Raw genomic sequence first — 18,945 nt, forward strand, 5'->3', positions numbered from 1 at the left:
TCTTGACTAGATCTGTCTAGAAGCCAAACATAAATGTTATCTCTATCCCAACCATTTCCCCTTCCTTGTTTTATATATATGACTTCTGGGAATACATTTCTCAAATTTCTACTTTTAAAAATAAAATCCTGAGCAGCACCACAAAAGACTGGGGGATGCCCACTCTTACAGAACCTACAATGTTGTGAAACTGTGATAAACTGTGTGGTGCTAGAAAAAAAACCTAAAAAATAATAACCCTCCTCCCCCCAAAATCCCAGATCAATAGTCAATAAATAAATTCGATTAATATCGTGCTCTTTTTTCTTCAATGACACAGTGACACAGAAACACAGCACTGTGCACATGGACTGTGTGCTTGAAATTCCAGATCTGGAAGTCACTTAAGGCTTTGTCCAGCTCTTCCTGGATTCAAGAGAAACTTTTTCCTTATGCAATGCAAGGTAGCCAACATTATGTGATTACACAGCCCCTGTGTGCTTGGGCTCATGTTTCTCACAGAGCATGCCAGCCAGCTTTCAGAGACGTGATCAGATGGAAGCATGCATACTGATACATTATTTCAAAATACACCAGGCCATTATATTCCCTTTCCTTCCTTGCCTTTTCCACAAGGACAGAAAATTTCCTCTGTTGGGAAAAGAAAAATCCCTTTGGTGTCCTTGGACTTTCTCTGTTTCTAGTTATTTTCACTAGTAACACTGCTATTTACTTTCAAAGGTACATAACCATCAACAAGAACAATTATCCTCTCAGGAAAACACATACAGGAACATATCTGTTTATGGCTCCATGTTTTGACTTTCCACTGGCTGCCAGGCGATTGTTGTTTTCCCACCCATCTCTTGAGATGAACATGCAAGGAATATCACCACTACTTAGTTACTATCTTCTTCAACTGTGTAGGAAGCAAGTGCAAATAAACTGTTTCTCTTTACAAAGTTAAGGATGATAGGTAGAGAGTTAGCTGAGGAACATGCTATTACAGGTAAGTTTATTGTGCTAAGTATAATTTTAGTACAACCTACATGACTGTTTTATTTTTCCAACTAAGAAAAGGCCTCTGTGGAGGAAAAATAGCACTTCAATGTTTATAAAGCTTTATGTTTTAAACAGTTACAGAATAGAACTTGTGTGTTTCACGTGCTGCCTGTTGGTTTGTAACTTGAGGAAATCCCATGGTACTAAAACCAAACTGGCTTTTTCTGGCTACGCACATGTTGCTACCTCCTCTGAGGCCCTCTCCCCACGAGTCCCTGCCCTCCTTCTCTCTGGTCTCCTCTCTGCTCATTGCCCTTCGCCACAGTGCACACAAAAGTCAGTCAGAACATTCCCAGCACTTCCTGAGCTGTTACAGCAGTTGGGGGCGAAGTAAAGGAGGGTATTAGTCTTATCTAAATGAAAAGAGGCATCCCAGAACATTTTTCATTTAAGCTTCACTGCTTTATTTAGTATTGCACAGCTCTCCTATGTGTCTTTTTGGATGCAGTTAGTGCCTTTTTTAAAAACAGTCCCTTATTTAAAACAAGTTAATATTTTTCTTCCTTATATGAACTAAACAGCACATGTCTATAGTGTTAGCTAACTGTAATTGTGTTATTAAGGTAATAAAATTACTCTACTGCTATCACTGTAACGTGATAAGGTATGATGCAATGCTCAAAGCTCAGAGCAGAGAAATATCTGGCAGAAAATTATTCTTTACATTTTTTCCAGTATGTTAATTTTAATTGTGGTCAATATGAGATTCTTTTATTGCAAACAAATCTGCTGTGTTTACCAGTTTTTGTAAACCAGGTCTCAGAAAGATCTTAATAAATTAATAATAATTCTTTAAGCTTTAGATTATTAGTCTATTGTTAGTCAGGTTGATTCTTTCATGTCTTTTTATGATTTTGTTCCACAGGAAAGGCATAAAATTTGGTATTTCAAAGGCTTAGTGTGACAAGGATCTCAACACTTTCAGCATGACCAGTGTGATCCTGGGAGCATTTACAGTACCTAAAATTTGCTGTCCACCTGAGTACTCCATGTGTATGTGCTTAATTTTTCAAATGTATAGGTTTGTGATGGAGGGAGGATATGGGGAAGTGTCTTTGGTTGAACTTGGGCATAAATTCATGGTAAATAAAATATAAACAAAGTTATAGAAATGTTGACAGAGCTTAGATTAGAATTAGGAGTCCCATGTGTAATTCAAACACTGACTTTAATCTCCATGGTAATCACTCACATGAGTAGGATCTCATTTTAAGAAATCACAGGACACATGGCTAAATGTAGCACAAATTACAACAGCTTTAGAGATAACACTGAATTGGGGGGAGGGGGGGGGGGGGGCAGAGGATGTCCTGAACAGACAGCTTGAAATATTTGCTTGTTTTATAATAAAGGTACGTAGGGTAAATTCTGTACCTACGCAAAACATTAGTATTAGTAACTTACAGAATCTACTGATTTGTCTTTAGAGTCAGTATACATGGGTGGCAGACCTGAACATAGTTTTGTGTAACACTTGCTGCTTCTAGTCATTTATGAGATCACAGTAGTTACAGCTCAGAAAGTACAGAAAGTATCCAAATTCACTCTCTGTATTTATATAAGCTGTAGAGATTTTTATAAAGCAATTCTAAAGGAACAATCCAATAGTGCTGCCTAAAACAAAAGAATTCACCTCCACAAGCCTGCTCCAAAGTACACCGAAGTCAATGGAAAAATACTGACTGACCGGAACAGATTTTAGATCAGTGACATTTTTGGTAATGGATACTGGTCATTTCTGGTACACTGGACTAAGAGCTGTCCACGCTGCACTTGACTGTGTGCCCAAATGGCTGACATAGCTGTCAGCAAGATTCACAGTGCATTTGAACCCCCACAATGAGAATGCAACAGTAAAAAGGATGAAGAGATTTTGCATGTATCTCCAACTGCTGAGGCATGAGAACACCACTTTAGCCAGCCCTTGATACAAAAACTGTGCTCTGCTTTCTCTGAGGTTTAAGAGCTTTGTGAAGCATGTCAGGAGAGATGGAGATCAGCCTGAACGGCAAATATCTCTGAGGGGGAATCTCAGGCCCTCTTTGCGCTCTGGAAGAACTTGGGTGTGCAACAGAGGGACAAGGAGATGCTAAGACGGGGCTAGTGTGAAGAGCTGCCACAGCACCCTGCTCGGGTGAGCGCTTCTTCCATGTACACCTATGAACCATTACAATGGGCAATGGTGTGTAGAGACACAGCAAAAGGCTGGTGAGGCTGCACTCCTGCTGGGCTCTGCTGGATGCTGGAGTGCACCAAGCCAACATTGCAGCTGAAGCAGAACCACTCTCCAGAGAGCACCTAAATCTCCGTGTTGTATGGCAGCATCACCAGGTCCTTCAGACCAAGCCACTGGATTGTACTGGTACGCCTGGCAGGGTAACAGGGGCTCCTAGCCGCACAGCTGGCTGGTGGCAATACTTCTGCCTTTCACAAGAGCTACAGCTGGGTGGCATACCCCTGTGGGAATCTGGAAGCAAGATATCCCTCCTCTCAGTAGCAATAATGCTCTTTAAGCTGCTTCCTAGCAAGGATGTGGTGTTGGAGAAAAAGAAAACTTTATACTCCTTCATAGCATTCTTAAAAGGAACAGTTGTTTTTTTCTTACTTATATATATTTCATATGGTAAATGTGTATAGTATATGTAATTATTACATCAAAGTAGGTGAAAAAACTAAGCCAGCATTTTCAAGGAACTCTTAGGCTCACAACTCTGTTTTGATTCTTAGGATATCTCTTATAGTATATCTGGCAGTAAGGAGCATTATCCATGCATAGATTTATTGCAGGTACCTTAGTTTCCATAATAGCCTTTGTACCCCAGAGGCTCTAGCAACTTGCACTCTCCTCATTGCAGAGCAGCCCTGTGTTTTTTCCTGGCTCCTCTCATGAAAGAGTGAAGTTGCCTAAGCCAGGAAATGAGTGTCTGTAGCATGCCCATCTGTCTCACTCCCCACTGCAAGCAAGCACAAGGGGCTACCCCCATCTTGTTGGTCAGAACAAAGATATACCTCTGTCATATACATTTTTCAAGATGAAGTGTCATGCATGGAGGTTAACTTGCGTTCATATCCCTTTTCTTCAGAAACACTGGAACTGTTTCCACCTGTGTTATAAGAGATGAAGTTTACCTGAGAGAGTTTGCCTGAAGCTGACTCTTCCCCCATGCTTTTGGGACAATTAATTTATCTGCTCTTTGCCTCCTTTTTTCCATCTCTAAAAAGACCAAGTCAATAGCATTCTTTCAAAGGACAACTGCTATGTGCACCACTTCATTACACTGTTACCCCTGTTACTATGGGGAGGCCCAGCTAAAATGTTATCATTATCTATGATTGGCATAGATACAATGCCATTATATTATGATTATGTCTACCAACAAGAGGTCCAGATCCTAACAATCTGTGAAACTGAGTTTGTCCTAAGTCTTTCATTTGTCATGGACAGAGAAAGCACCATTTGCTGGGCTGGGGTTGCCTGGCATTCAGAAAATGGGGAATTTCCAGGCAGACTGGGGACTTTATTCTTTCCAAACTCAAATTTGGGGAACCCCAAATTTCAAACAAGTGTCTGGAGATGCAGTGCAATTGCTCTTGCAATTGCAATTGCTGGTAGGAAACTCTCTTTAACAAAAAATATGCCCTTTTTCAGTGTTAACATCTTACACCATTTTTCTTTTCACTAAGGGTTGCATGTAGGAGATCCTGGAGAAATGCCAAGGTCCACAACAGTGCACACAGAGCTATGAGATCATTGCTTAAGGGATTCTTACGAGTGTCCCAAGCTTTCCACAGTGGTGTGTATCTCACTGTCTTTTGGAAAAGGCAAAACAATCCAATATGCAATTTTCTTATGCTAAATCACTATCTGGAGTCCCTTTACTGTGCAGCTTACTTAACAGTTTAAATCCAGAGATTTGAGTCCAAATCTAGCTCTGCGTATGCCTCCAAAGCCCTCAGCAATGCAGACTATGACTAAAAAATGCTTCCCCCTGTTACACTCAACGCCCTCACACACTGTTTATAAAAGGAATTGAAATTACCTGAGCGTGTTGAGCTTTCAACAGTCAATCCCTAGTAATTAGAGTCAAGAGCAAAGCAGCTGTTCCTACCGAAGGAAGAGGAAGCGTGGTAGAGTTCATTTTGGCACAGTCTGCTGATCACCAGCTCTTGCGTGGAGAGGACAGGGAGTTTCCAAAGTAAGCTCATGATGGCACTCAGCCTCTCTAGTTCTCAGGAGTGTGATGGGCTGTGCCATTTCTTTTACCTCCAGGTCATTGAGGGACTGGTGGAAGAAAAGAATTAATGAATTGAAAGAGTCGGTAAGTAATTTTTAGCAATACAGAGAGATACGTAGAGAGAGGAATTTCTTAAGTAGAAAGAGAAAATAATGCTGCCTTCTATGTTACTTCAGAAATCAGGACCTAAGTGAAAGAGGTCAAATACCCACTAATAAACCACACAAAGTGCATTTAGTCTGTTTCTGTTCCATGCTAGTATTTACAGTAAAACCCAGATATTTTGCTAAAATATTTGAACATCATTGATAAAGGGGGCTCTCTGTGGCAATTTTAGTACTATTTGAAGGATCTAGGCCTGCTTGGTTACAGTGGACCAGGGCTCTCAGAGAGCTCATACCTGACCTCACAGCATATTCACAAGACACAGCTCAGGATCACTAGTGTCTTTCATAGCATGTGCAAGTGAACACACTTCTTGGCTGGGTATGTTAGTGTGAATAATGGTGTGGAGTCCCTGTCTCATTGCTTTCTCCTCAGCACTGTGCTGTTTAGGCTCGAATTCCTGTGAAAGGAAAGACATTGTCATTTAAACACAGTCATCACCCTATAAGGTCACATCGGGCTAGTATCAAACATGATGGGAGAAAATGCAGTTTTACAGCAAACTGGTTTCATCAGTGAGAAGATCAAGATTTTCCCCCATGAAAAGTTTGTTCTAGACAAGATGGAAACAGAAAATGGTGTATTTTGCGGACATTTTTCTCTTCCTCCCAGGACTCTGGCAGCTAAGGATGGGGACTCTGTTGGAGGTCAGTGCCAGCAGACTGGGAACATTGAAGGAGACGTGTGTTGGAAGCTAAAAAATTGTCTCCTAACACATTAAAAAGCAGTCCTACTTTCCACCTGCCTTAGATGCCATCCAACATGGCCCTTCTTTGAGTGGGGGTTACTCCCCAAGAGTAATCTCATTCAGGAGATTTGACAAGCGGAAATACGGAGCATCCTGGCTATAGCAGCAGACGACTCTGCTCAGAGAAGTGTATTTTTCCAAGAAGCACAAGCTATTCCAGCAAAGGTCAGTGTTGTAACCAGCATATTTTCATTACTTCATCTCAGATTATCAACACTGTACTGCAGACTCTGAGACAATGCTGCATTGTCTGCATGGATACACCGAGCCCATGTAAGCCAGAGTCATCCTGGATGCTGCAAAGATCTCACTTGATAGTAATCTTTCCCTAGTGCAAGCTGGCATGAGGAAAGGCCAGCCAAGCTATCTGCATTTTTTGCTCTGGACTCAAAGAAAGGCTTGGGTCTATTCAGTTTAATTGGGTGTCAGTGTCCTCCTGACCCTCCCAAACCAATGGAATTACGGCTTCTGCCAGCACTCATCAATCCTTTCTCATCTAAGACCACAGGAGAGCATAATCACGTTTGCCTCTGGATGAGACTAGATCCAATGTCTCTACTCTAGCAGAATGAACATTCACATCTCTGCCTGCCTCTCCCTGCTGCAGCCGGCACAGCTTTTCCTCCACACGATCCAAGAACGCAGTGTGAGCACCACACCACCATCTGTGCCTCTGAGAGCGGAGAAGTAGAAGTACATCAGAGCTACAAAATGAAACAGGAGTGGCTGTCATGAGAATGATCTTTGACAGGTTCATCAAAGAACGCATTCTCAGACATGTTTCAGACTTAAATCAGAGCACAACACATTGAAATGCCTAGCGACATTTGTGTTCAGCCAATTCATGTGTTTTACAAATGTGCACATTGACTTGTCACTATTCAGCAGAGTTATGTTCACAACTCAGAATCTGTCATCACCTACACTGGCTCCCTAAACAATTTATTTTCCCCTCAACCTACTATTTGCTAATCTTCAGTAATGTTAATGGGAGCAGTTTCATAATGAAAATAGAGACATTCTCTTTTTGGATATCTCTACATTTAAGTGTTTGGTGTATATTTATAAACCATCACATCATCCACCCAGTACCTGCATATTCTGAAATAGTCTGTCTTTGAACAGTCTAATATGGCCATCTTAATTTGTACAAATGAATGGCCATGTGCAGTGCTGTATAATCTCCCACTAAAGGCTGAAATAAGAACGTGTTCCCCAAGAGATTATCTTTCCAGACTCCAACAAAGTCAACAAAAGCTGGAAACAGAATTATGTTCTTGAAAAGCTAAAGGAAATTGGTGGTCCATGTCCCTAGATCTTCAGTACAGTGACACTTCCCTTAGGACATGCCAGCTGGCCCCTCAAGTTCAGCTATTGTGTGATCCAAAACACTCCAAAAGAAACGTAATTCAGAAATAATAATAACAATAATAACTATTGTTATTGTTGTTGTTGTTATTGTTGTTATTATAAAAGCTCTTGATGCAGAGAAAAGCAGGAAGTTGCCTTTTAGTCTGGCTAAGCATAAATGAAGCAGATTTAGGTGGCCAGGGATTCTTTGGTAGTAGCAGCTATGGATCCCATTTGCTTTCACAAGGCTTGCATGTAAGAAATCTCCTATCAGAGTCCTTTTGCTTTCCTTTCAGTGGTTCAAGTCCACAATCTGAAAATATTGAGCAAACAGTATTTATAAGCTATTGGACAAACTGTCTGGACTCTAGGATTTGAAAAGCTATGTTTATTATTAATCAGATAGGGTTCCAAAAAGGAGCACCCAGACACACATGGTAAAGATTATAAGAAAAAAAATATTCTGTTTGTGGCCTTGCTGTGAATGTACAAAGTAGTGTTTTATGCTACACAGTATGTACGTGTGTGTACTTTAACTAATGTGTAGTTAATTATTTTCAAATAAATTATGAGAGGTGAAGCTATAGCAACTACACTAAGGGGCAGACATCCCATTATGGACTATGCACCACAGTAGGAATGCAGATATGGACTACTGTATCTACAATGAGGACTGCAGACATTGGACTTGATTCAGTTGCCTGGGAATAAACCACCACTACAAGGTGAAAATTGCAGTCTTATCCGCAAATCTACATTGGCAAGAAGATTTTTGAGCTAATAATCCTGCTTGTGTCAGGTGTCCTTAAAACTGAGTGTCTTTGCATGAGTGAACTAGTGTATTTTCTGTGATCTGAGTCTGTTATTTAGAGATAGGAAGCAGACTTTCTCTAATATTGAAACTTAGGGGAAAACATTGCTGTTTGGTTGATAAGCTTCATCTGAGGCCACTTCAGCCAGCTACATGGCAGTAGAGGAGTTCTATGCTCTCACTCCTGCTCCCTACTGTTCACGTACTGATTCCTAATTTCTTTAACACAATGAATGTGCATGTTGTCAAGGGCTTACCTATGTTTAAATACTGTGATTGTAACTTCAGATTTAAAGGATCTCTGGAGTAACTTGTCGCTAGGTTTGGTAAATTAGCTTCATACTGCACTTGAAAAGGAAAATACATTGTAACGTCAGATAAACCATCATGCCTAGAACCAAGATCATTGAAGTTAACTGTAGAGTAAACAGCTAGATTTAGGTAAGGTAAAAAATACACCGGTAACATTTCTGTTCAAAATTTGCAAGATTTAGAAGATTTAATTAACTGTTAATTAACTTGTTAACAAGTCAAGCTGTTGAGTTGACAAGAGTTATGGTTTTCCATTACCCTAAAGTTCTTTATTTACACAACTCCTATCACCATGGTCCCAATCTCAAATGAGTACAGTGTCCTCCTATTACAATACAGATAAGGAATAATAACAGAAATGGAACACTCTTCTAGAGAAAGGAGCTGTGATACTAAAACCACAGGGGATGCCATTTCTTGGAATAAATATGTTGCATGCTTTAGAGTTATTTGCATGGAGTTATTTGCATTATTTTTCAAACCTTTCCAGTGACTTTAATTAATCATTAACATACCCTCCAGTCATCTGCATTACAATGAGTTTAAGAGCTTTCTGTTGCTGGAGAACTTATGAGAGGGCTAAAAGCAAAGCTGAAACAAGGGGGTCATTTAACATCAATGACATATCATTTTTTAGATATGTATTCTCATTGTTTGGAAGCAAAGGTGGTTTTGCATTCAAAGTGGATAGGATTTTAAATAACTGGTAATATTTTCTGCCAGTTGCAGAGGAAATTGTGAGTTTGGCTGCTGGTAGTGCTGCTCTTCACCAAACCACATGTTGCAGAGTCAGATAAGTGTAGGACAAGATATGACACCAGCACATTGGTTTTAAAATCTTTCTGAGACAAGGTATTTTAAAAGGGTCAGTTTGCTCCATCAGCCCATTCTTGACAAGCAATTCGCTTCTTTGTGTAGATCACTTATATTAGACTACATTGCTAGGTACACAGATTTGACTGACAGTTTTCCCTGATCTTCACAAGTTGAAATGGATATCATAAAACAGTTGATTTCTTGTGAGTTACAAGATAGAAAATCGATAACCGTGATGTTCGGGAGGTATCAGTATCATCTGCATGAATAGGAAGATATGTTTCTCTGATTAACTGAACAAGATAAAATCAAAATGGTGGGGTTAGGCAGCAGGATGAGTACCCTGTGAAATCAGGGAGAGAACATAAATGGTGTGTGAAGTTACAGGTTGCAAACTTGATGGTAATGAATGTTTAACTGTGGATTGACGGGTATGATGCACATCAGAAGTATATAGGAGAGAATGCCAAAGGAGAAGGAAACACTGTACACTAGTAATTTACATACCTTACTTGTTGCCTTTCTTGTAAAGAAACTTCTTTCTTGTAAAGAAACAACTTCTTTCCCCTTTTTCTAATTCTTTTCTGACCGAGTTCTTATTTCCATTTAATGAAGCATTTCCCATTGGCCTGAATGGTGAAAAAGGGACTCCCCATCTAAGTGAACACAGAAATTGCCGCTTTTTGTGTGTGCAAGATCAAGTCTATACTTAAGAATTTTGGACTAGTGCAGCTGGTCCTTAGGTACATTTTTTATTTAAAGATCTTGTACTGAGATTGCTCATTTCCTTTTAAACTCCTGACAATATATCATTAAGGGTTCTCCCCAGGGGAGGAAAAAAAAGAGTAAAATACACTGTATAGGCAAGTCCTTAGTTCTACTGAATTTGCATCACTGTGCAGTCTACAGCCTGCTAGAACTAAGTAGCCTGAAGTTTCAGTTGGCTGAAAAGTTAATGATATGTCAAAGCAATTAGACAATATGCACTATTTGCCTCTAGACGTCAGAGTGGAGATCCCTTCTGTCTCTGGACCAAGTCCTGAGGAGAGTCTGAGAATGGTTTGTTGTTACCAGGAACTTAATTGGCAACTTTTAGTTGCAACTTGCTGGTTTGCTTTTTCTTAATTTCTTTTCAGACATGCTGACTTATAATTACTTGTTTCACTCAGGTAGAATTTCACCAAAGAAAACCATGAGCCCTGAGATTAGAGCACTGACTGGTGACACTGAAATCCCCAAATGGGCATCTGACTCACAACAAGGACCTGAAATCTCACACCCACAGCTAAATACCTTGGTCATGTAGTTATTGGACTTTCTGGAATTAGCTTTTGGAGCCAGTCAAATTATTAAAGCATTAGTTTTCTCCTGATATGGAATGGGGAAGGTTCTGAAACCTTGAGAATATTTCCTACGATATGGATGCTATAGATTATCTTGCTATAGTCAGGCCCTCTGAAGTGGTGACCTTAGAAAGCACAACATTAGAGTTGTGGGACAAACATGCTTTTTTTTTCCCTTCCACTGGTTTTGCAAATTTGCATTACTGGTCAAGACTTGAGAAAAAATAACACATGTTTACTTAAAGAGAAAGGTTTTGTTTAGCAGGTTTTAAGAGAAATTAACATTTAATTACTATTATGGATACTTGCTCATCTTGAAATAAAGCAAATTTTCCTTGAGACAGAATTTGGACAAATTTCTTTTGGCCATAATAGCTAAGTCAAAGTTTGCTTTTAATTACCTTAGGTAAACTCAAAAACAGGGAAGTTAAATTCCTGCTATAGCAGCTTGGCAAATAAATGAAGACATGATTTATAGTCTTATGAAGGCAGAAGGAGGAAAAAAATATTGTTTTCCACGGAAAGGTAACATTGGCTATATGCCATTTATGTGGTTCTTCAATAAGCTACAAGTCCAGGTATAAATGTTTGCTTTGGAGAAGAGAAGGGGTTTTGTTTTGTCTCGGTTTTGTTTTGTATTTTAGAAATAGTAAGTTTGCTGAATTACTCTTTTGGACAAGATTCTTTGAAGGGCTCAGAGGAGAGGAGATAGGAAGGTTTGTAATTAAAAGTTAATTGAATATGGATATAATACTGAATCTTAATAAAAGATTCTTCTTCTCTATGTTTTTATGGCATTTGATTTTAAAGATATTAAAAAAAAAAACCACACACAAACAAAAAACCAAACAAACCAAAGAATGAATCCCCAAAAGAAAAAAAAAAATCAAAATAATCTGAACAAAACCCATTTGGATTGAAGATTTCCTTAGCAGTTTTAATGTTTAACGCACTGATTTGGGGGGAATGCACTGATCCAAGTTGTATCTTGGATTTTTAAATTTTCCTTGCAACTTTTTTGTACATAATTTGATTTTCAGCTGCTGTGAAAAAAGGATAGTTTCTTGCCATATGTTCTGCACAACAGCTAGCACAATGAGATGCTGGTCTCAGTTAGGGCTGCTAAATGGAAACATTACCATAAAATCCTTCCATCCAGTGTGTCAAGCAATTCAACTGCTACCTATTAACGTGAGGAAGGCAGAAAGTACAGGCATATGTGCCACAGAGAGCAAGGTAAAGATGAAATTATTAGCCCTGATGTCCGTATTTCAATCTGCTCTGCCAAAATGAAAACCATCTTGTCAGCTTCAAAGCACATGAAAACATAGAGCTCCAAACCTGGATTCATCAGCTCTCCCTGTGGAAGTCTTTTTGGCAAATAATTTGTGACTACAAGAGTTATCTATCCAAGTTAGATCCCAGCTGCGGTACTAACTGCTGGGTTTTCTATTTTTTGGCTAGTGAGACTGACATCTAGTGGCTTCATTTACTGATCCCCAAGCATCCTCTCTATTTCAGACTGTTTGCTTTGTAAAAGTGTGGGAGCCAGACACTTTACCTGCCTGTAGTCATGCGGTTTGGAGTCTTCATATATACCAGTCCTATATTTGTCGTTCTTCACAAACATTATTTGGGCCTCTTAAGAGCTGATCTGTGGCAAGCGAGTGACAAGCTGAGGCAAGCCTCCTTTCTGAGAAAGGAAGGAGCAGCCTGGACCTAAGCCTGGAAAGCTGTGGCATGACTATGGACTCAGAGCTCATTTTTTGCTTCATTTCCCTGTTTCCCTTCCCTTGTGGCTTCTGAGAAGGGTTGGTTGGTCTATAGAGCTGGTAGCTAAAATCAGGAGGCTGCTTTAGCCATACATCGGTATTGGCTTTGGGTTGCTGCACTACAGTTTGTTGCCAGGAGAAAGGCCAACAAAGGCTCACAGAAAATTTTGTTTGACTTTCAAATAAAAATTGTCGCTTGTCTGGGTGGAGGGTGACCATAATGGCCTGATGATGGATTTTTTCTTCTCAGATATTGTAATCCCTGGCAAACAGAAAAAGAAAAAACCCAACTTACACAGATACACAACAGAACTTTTATTATTGATTGTTACTTGCAGTCTGGATAGCCCTGTCTGTATAACCTAGTATATTCATTGAAGATAAATGTGTATTTGTATTTTAATATTATTTTGTACCTGTGCTTAGATGAAGAACTATTTCTTCTTGATTTTGCTTTCTCTCAGTTCTGCAAAATAACCTGAAGAAGCAAACTCCTAACACTAGAGAAAGCCCATCTGAAGCCAAAAGCATGGATGTTCAGGAATCTACACGTTCATACCAGCCTGTAGGAACAGGAGCTCTGATTTTTATTTTGCCTGAAATACCCATCACTAAGTAGGAACACAAATACATCCTCTCCTTAAAGTTTTTATTCTTGTCTCACTAAACAGTACATCCTTGAGGGGAGACTAAACTGTGCACATGCAGCGCAGCACAGCAGGGATTTGGTGTTAGCTGGGCAGAGCTGGATACACACTAGCCTCATTTTGCACAAGCAGGAGTGACAAAACAAACCTCAAATCAGGGAAATGTTGAAACTCCAGTCTCCATCCTTCCTGATGCATTTTCATGTTTCTCTGCATTCCTGGGCCCACCCAGGCCACAACATTAATTAGACCTGTCCCATTGCTATCCTAATATGTGCCCAGGTGTTATGTCCTGCTGTGGGCTGTCTTGTCAGCCAGCACCACTTGAGCTTCACCTTTTCCCCCAGGGGGAGAGGGAGGCCCTTTCAGATACCTAAGGATGCCTCTGAGCAGGGTGAAAGTACATTGGAGCAGCATTAACGCCCCAACAGGCAGTAAAGTATTTAGCTCTGTGCATGAGCTAGATATTACGTTATCTCTGCTCTGTCTCTCGCTGATCTTAAAGACACTCCCAGACTCTGTTACATTTATTACACTATATCTGTAACAGCAGCCTTAAAGAGCTCCTTGGATGTCCTCCAAAATCTGGAAGAAACGCATAGATCATAAGGGTGTTGCAACAGGCCCCAACAAAATACAAACCATTTTTCCTACTTCCTTTAATATTCAATGCTTAGGAAATCTGAAGGAAAGCTATAACCATACAACTTTCTCTTCTTTGTGCTTATTCATTCTGAGGACAGAATGGTGTTTTTTAAGAGAAGATGGTGATCCATTGAAGGATAAAGGAAAAGGAAAATCCTGTTTCTGAACAAGGATTTGGGTAGGCAGCTTGCTGGGGATAAAGTTCCCACTGGTTTTGAAAGGTTACATTTCTGTGCTCTCTTTTTCAGATGATTTTGGTTCCCAAGCTGTACTCAGCTGTGCTGTGCTGTCAAACCAGGCTCCTTCCAGTTCAAGATCCCACTGGCTGCAGCACTCCCAGCTGCAGCAGGGGCCCACTGCAGGACAGCCTCCAGGAAGGGCCCAAAACTCACAGTCCATGCTCCACAAGTTATTCTCCGGCTATCCAAACACTGAAGCACAGCCTGGGCCTGTTCCTGCTTGGGAGGAGGTGAACAGGCTTGGGTGGGCTTGGGCGGGCACCCTGCTTTTCTGCTCTAAGGTGGCCCAGGCTTCCCATCAATTTGTGTGAGGAGGAATCTACAGGCAAGCCAGCTGTCCCACCACAACCAGCTGCTGTGTTTATCTATCTGATCATTTAATAAATTGGGGAGAAAAACTGACTGCTGATAATTTATACATTTAAAGTAGCCTTTTCTTGTTTTGCAACTAAAGGGAGATGGTGGCAGACTCACCAGGCTGGCTTTAGGTACCGGTAAAATAGGGAGCTGCCAATGTCAGCAATCAGCTGCGTGAATGAACAGCAAAGGCGCTTCTGCTTTTCTAGTCTGTGCCAAAACTGTAATAACCTAGACTTTGCATTGCTGCTGCTGCTGCCATCATGAAAAGGATATGTATGCCCTCGTCCCTCCACAGGTGTCAGGAGCAGAAATGTTCAGCCCTGTGGAGCTGCATGTCCTTCTCTGTCCCCCTCACTCTTCCTAGCACTCCTCCCTCCTTATGGCAATGTCAGTCCCACAGCCTGAAGACAGCAAAATTCAAATTTTGCCTATATTGCCAAGAAGTGTCATGCAACCCTTTGCAGAGATCGTGTAGAAAGGGCAACTCTTCTCCTTTTCACACGCTGGATAACATACACCACTAATTTACTAGTTGTGTGGATACCCGCTTCCTCCTTACCTCTCAATCCTCCACCTGTTTGCTCTAGCTCCAGGCTTTTTCCTAAAACCAAGCTTTTGCATCCAGAGGAAGTTTCTAAAGCGATGCAGTTCTACGATTCTCTATTAATTTCACCAAAGCAAAAAGTCTGTGTATTTTCACACATCCCACCTCTACCAGCTTTGTTACCACTGATTTTCCACGATATGTTGGTATCCTAGAAACTGAAACTCACTGATCCACAGTACCTACAGATACATATGCACAGTGATGAATAAGGACCCCAAAGAGATTCAGTGAACAGGAAAGACAGAGAGAGCACTCTGCAAAAACGGGGACCTCCTGACAAACTTCGTATGCTGTGGTTTTTTTCTCTTTCCTCTCTTCTAGGGGAAGTTAAGCAAAGGGATGAACTTGCAGCACACCCTTATTCAGGGAATTGTTTATTCTTCCATTGTACAAAAGAGCTGGAATATACAGTCTACCCATCTGTGTTGCTAAGAAACAGAGCCCCGTTGCCTTGGGACTTGATTCAGAATTCAAAAACGAAAATAGTGTCTCAGTAGACTGCATAAATGTAGCTTGAAACCTAGCAACAAGGCCACAAGTTCAATGTGATTCTCTTACATGTTAGAAAACAAGGGTATTAGAAGGAAAATACGACTGAGGAAAAGAAAACAGTAATTTGAAAACAAAACAGAGCTGTTGTATCACCAATTATCCTAAGGGATGGAACTATCTTTTACTAAACATACTTTTATGGCCTATAAGATCTGACGCTTTGCTATCCTCTGCTTTGAGCAGGTTCATATTTACTACAACAAGCGAATATAAAACAGCATCCGTATTTACAGCAGTATCTCCTGAATATTCAGCTTGTACAGTATCAGTGATGACACAAGATTCAGGATAGCAGAATTAATTTCCAGTTTGTATTTCGGTTTTCAAACTCTCTGACAACAGAATAGTTTTTAATAGTTGCTACACACGCCTTGAAATGATCACTCTTAAAACGGCATGGATTGTATAACTGGGAGCAATTACTTAACCACATACACACAGACTGTTTTCTGTATTTGCATATGTGCAAGGGAAGTATAATAAGAACACAGCACATGTATAAAATTATAGACACATTATAGCACCCTTTCACCTTGACAAACAGTCATTACGTGCTGTTGGAAATTACATTGGTTCAGTCAGCTATTTCTCTGTTCCCTCTTGTTGCAGAACCTCGTTACACAGCTGAAACTTTGGCCAGCACTCCAGCAGAGTAGGCCAAGTTTGAACAGGTATAGTTCTCAGCTGAGTAAACAGGGCTCAGTTTTTTGTTTTTCTTTTTTGATGTTTCAGCATAAAATCATAAAAAGTATTCTTCAGCTATGTGATATGACTGTGTACATAGTAGATTTAACTGGAGACGAAGGAGGAAGCAAAATTCAGTGGTGACAAATCACCTAGGCCCACATGAGCTGTTTTCACATTTGTTTCTCCTTGTTTTTCTTCTTATAACTATACTATTAAAAAAAAAAAAAAAAAAGAAAAAAGCTTTCTTCCTTAAATGTTTCTAAGTTTGCGGCACTTCCATGCAGTTCCTTCAACATTTATATTGCTGCAATTGCTCAGTCAGGGCCAAAAGAGTATCTGGCAACACACCTTTGCTTTTTGTTTGTTTGGTTTTGAACAACATTTAGAACCCTTTGAGAGTGTACACTGTACACTGATACAATACATTTTTCTGTATTTGTAAGCAAATTAACATTTCTTCAGGCTTTCAGCTGAAAAGGAAGTTGGAGGTTGTAGCTGAGATTTGTGGCAGGACTTTATATTAGTTCAAATACAGAAAGATCTCACAGCGATCCTAAAGTAAATGATAAGACATAATTGGCTGATCCTTTGCAAATTTATGCTGCCGAGATACCTACAGTTTTACTGAAGCGAAAATATCAATACAAAATTCCTTAAAAGCACTTGAAGAAATAAAATCATGTCGCATTGCCAGTAGATGGCAGCATGTTACTTATTTTACAAGGTAAAGGCGTTTTAAAACCCAGGAAACCTAAGGAGTAAATCTTTTTGCTCTACCGCAGCATAGCAAGAGGGCTTGAAATTTTCCAAAGCAAAACCACCTCATGTTTTCAGCTAAATATAAGCCGTTTGTAGACTTAAATAAGATTAAGGAGACCTTAAGAGTACAAGCTGGAAAAAGCAGTAAAGCTAGTGAGGATCCTACTCTGAGCTGCAGAATCCTCTTAGGGACAAGCAAGCACAGATGGAATATCATACCCAGATTTAACCTTGAAAACCATAGCCAACGGTATCTATACTTTCTACCTTGAAAGAAGATATTTCATTAAAAAAAAAAAAAAAGAGAGAGAAAAGAGAAAAAAAAAAAAGAAGATATTTACTTTTGATTTTGAAAACAGACAAAAAATTCTTATCACTAGTTTCCAGCCTATGTTAGAATCTTTCCTTAGGCTCTCAGCTTTTTGGGATAGTGACCTACTTTTTCCAGTATTTCTGTGGCAGCTAAGCCAAATAGGTTCAGGACCTTTGTTTGGGATATATCGTAGCAGTGCTCCAGTGATAACTCAGCAATGCTCCAGTGATAACTCAAGAAAATCAGGAAGATGTCACTAGGTGTTTGTAGTTCTGATTTAGTTCTTACACTCATGCAGAATCTGAGTATGTCCACTGAAGTCAGTGTAAAAGCAGTGTGAATCAGAACTAGCTATTTAAAACACTCCTGGAGCAACAGAAATAAAGATTAAATTACAGAAGTTTGCCTTACTGTGTAAAATGCTGGTTAGTATGTGATAACAGGGTAATATTCCATTTTTCCTCAACTAGGATATAGAGTGGTGCTTGAGGGCAAATGATGGTTTAGTGGTCCCTTGCTATAACTCATGTAAATAAGGAACAAGCTTACAGATTTAATAAATTCACTTCTTTCTTACTTCTGAAATCTTATTAGAGGCTGAGTAGAATAAATCCTGGTTTACACTAAAATAACTGTTTCATTTCCCTTATTCTGAGTAGTTGTTCATCAGGCCCAGGAATCAGAGGCATGTCAGCCCCGTCAAATGCAACTCTGAAATATCCCAGCTAACTCCAGGATCAATGCCTACAGGTCCAGGTCAAGGTAACACCTCCATCACCGCTAATTAGTCTTCTTATTCAGTGTCATGCAAACATAACTCTATTGCATTCAAATGCTGGAGTTAAGAAATGCAAGCCAGCTCACAGCTATTTTAGGCGTCTCTGCACTACACAAGGAGTTGTGAGGATAATTCCTTATCATCATTCCTTCCACAGAGATGAAGGAAAAAGAGAACAGTCTCAAAGGCTAGGTAGAGGCAATTCCTATTTCTTAAAAATGTAATAGACAGGAAAAACAGCTTTGATACCTAGAATAACAAAACAAAAACCAAAACCAAAACCCGAAAACTAGCTCCCACACTTGTCAAATTTGGGTCCTTATAAATTTCTCCTTTTATCTGGTTATGCCTTCAAACATCTCCATTATAGCTTACCGTAAGATATTGTATGACACAAAACTAAAAGCCTCACCTGTGTTTGCCATGAGAATTACCACAAAAATTATTTTTTATGGAAAATTTAGAAAGTGACTGATTAAAAATAAAAGTACAAGAAAATTTGTCTTTTTTAATCCATTCTGATAGCAGTCTTTCACTCTGCTATTTCCAAACCACATAAAACTGAAGAGAAGATAAACACACAACAAAGAGTAGTCAGTAGTAGAAATGATAGCACAAAGCTCTCTTATGATTTGCAATGTCCTTCTAAAGCAAAATTAAGCCAGACAGCAATTTTCTCCGCCTCATATGTCTCCTTTTCCAGTAAGAACCACAAATGTAAATGTGTGTACGTGTATAAAATCAGCTTATAAATATTTGGTATTC

The 18,945-nt window shown here is 39.8% G+C and overlaps 1 protein-coding gene and 1 long non-coding RNA gene across 2 annotated transcripts in view; both read right to left on the minus strand.

Moving 5' to 3' along the window:
* Positions 1–5,108: 5,108 nt before the first annotated feature.
* Positions 5,109–18,945, minus strand: part of LOC148057635 (uncharacterized) — a 52,276-nt gene continuing 38,439 nt past the window's right edge. Inside the window, exon 3 of the long non-coding RNA XR_015708119.1 lies at positions 5,109–5,323. This is a non-coding gene — a long non-coding RNA (uncharacterized LOC148057635). The remainder of the gene's footprint in view (positions 5,324–18,945) is intronic.
* Positions 5,828–12,812, minus strand: CUNH7orf78 (chromosome unknown C7orf78 homolog). The gene is given in 4 exon segments (XM_087733694.1): positions 5,828–5,841; positions 8,608–8,692; positions 12,383–12,520; positions 12,522–12,812. Coding segments are annotated over 4 exon segments (528 nt in total).

The sequence above is a fragment of the Nipponia nippon genome, unplaced genomic scaffold (genome assembly GCF_047370975.1).
Source record: "Nipponia nippon isolate SJK-2023a ecotype South Korea unplaced genomic scaffold, ASM4737097v1 scaffold_1, whole genome shotgun sequence".
NCBI classification, from domain to species: domain Eukaryota; kingdom Metazoa; phylum Chordata; class Aves; order Pelecaniformes; family Threskiornithidae; genus Nipponia; species Nipponia nippon.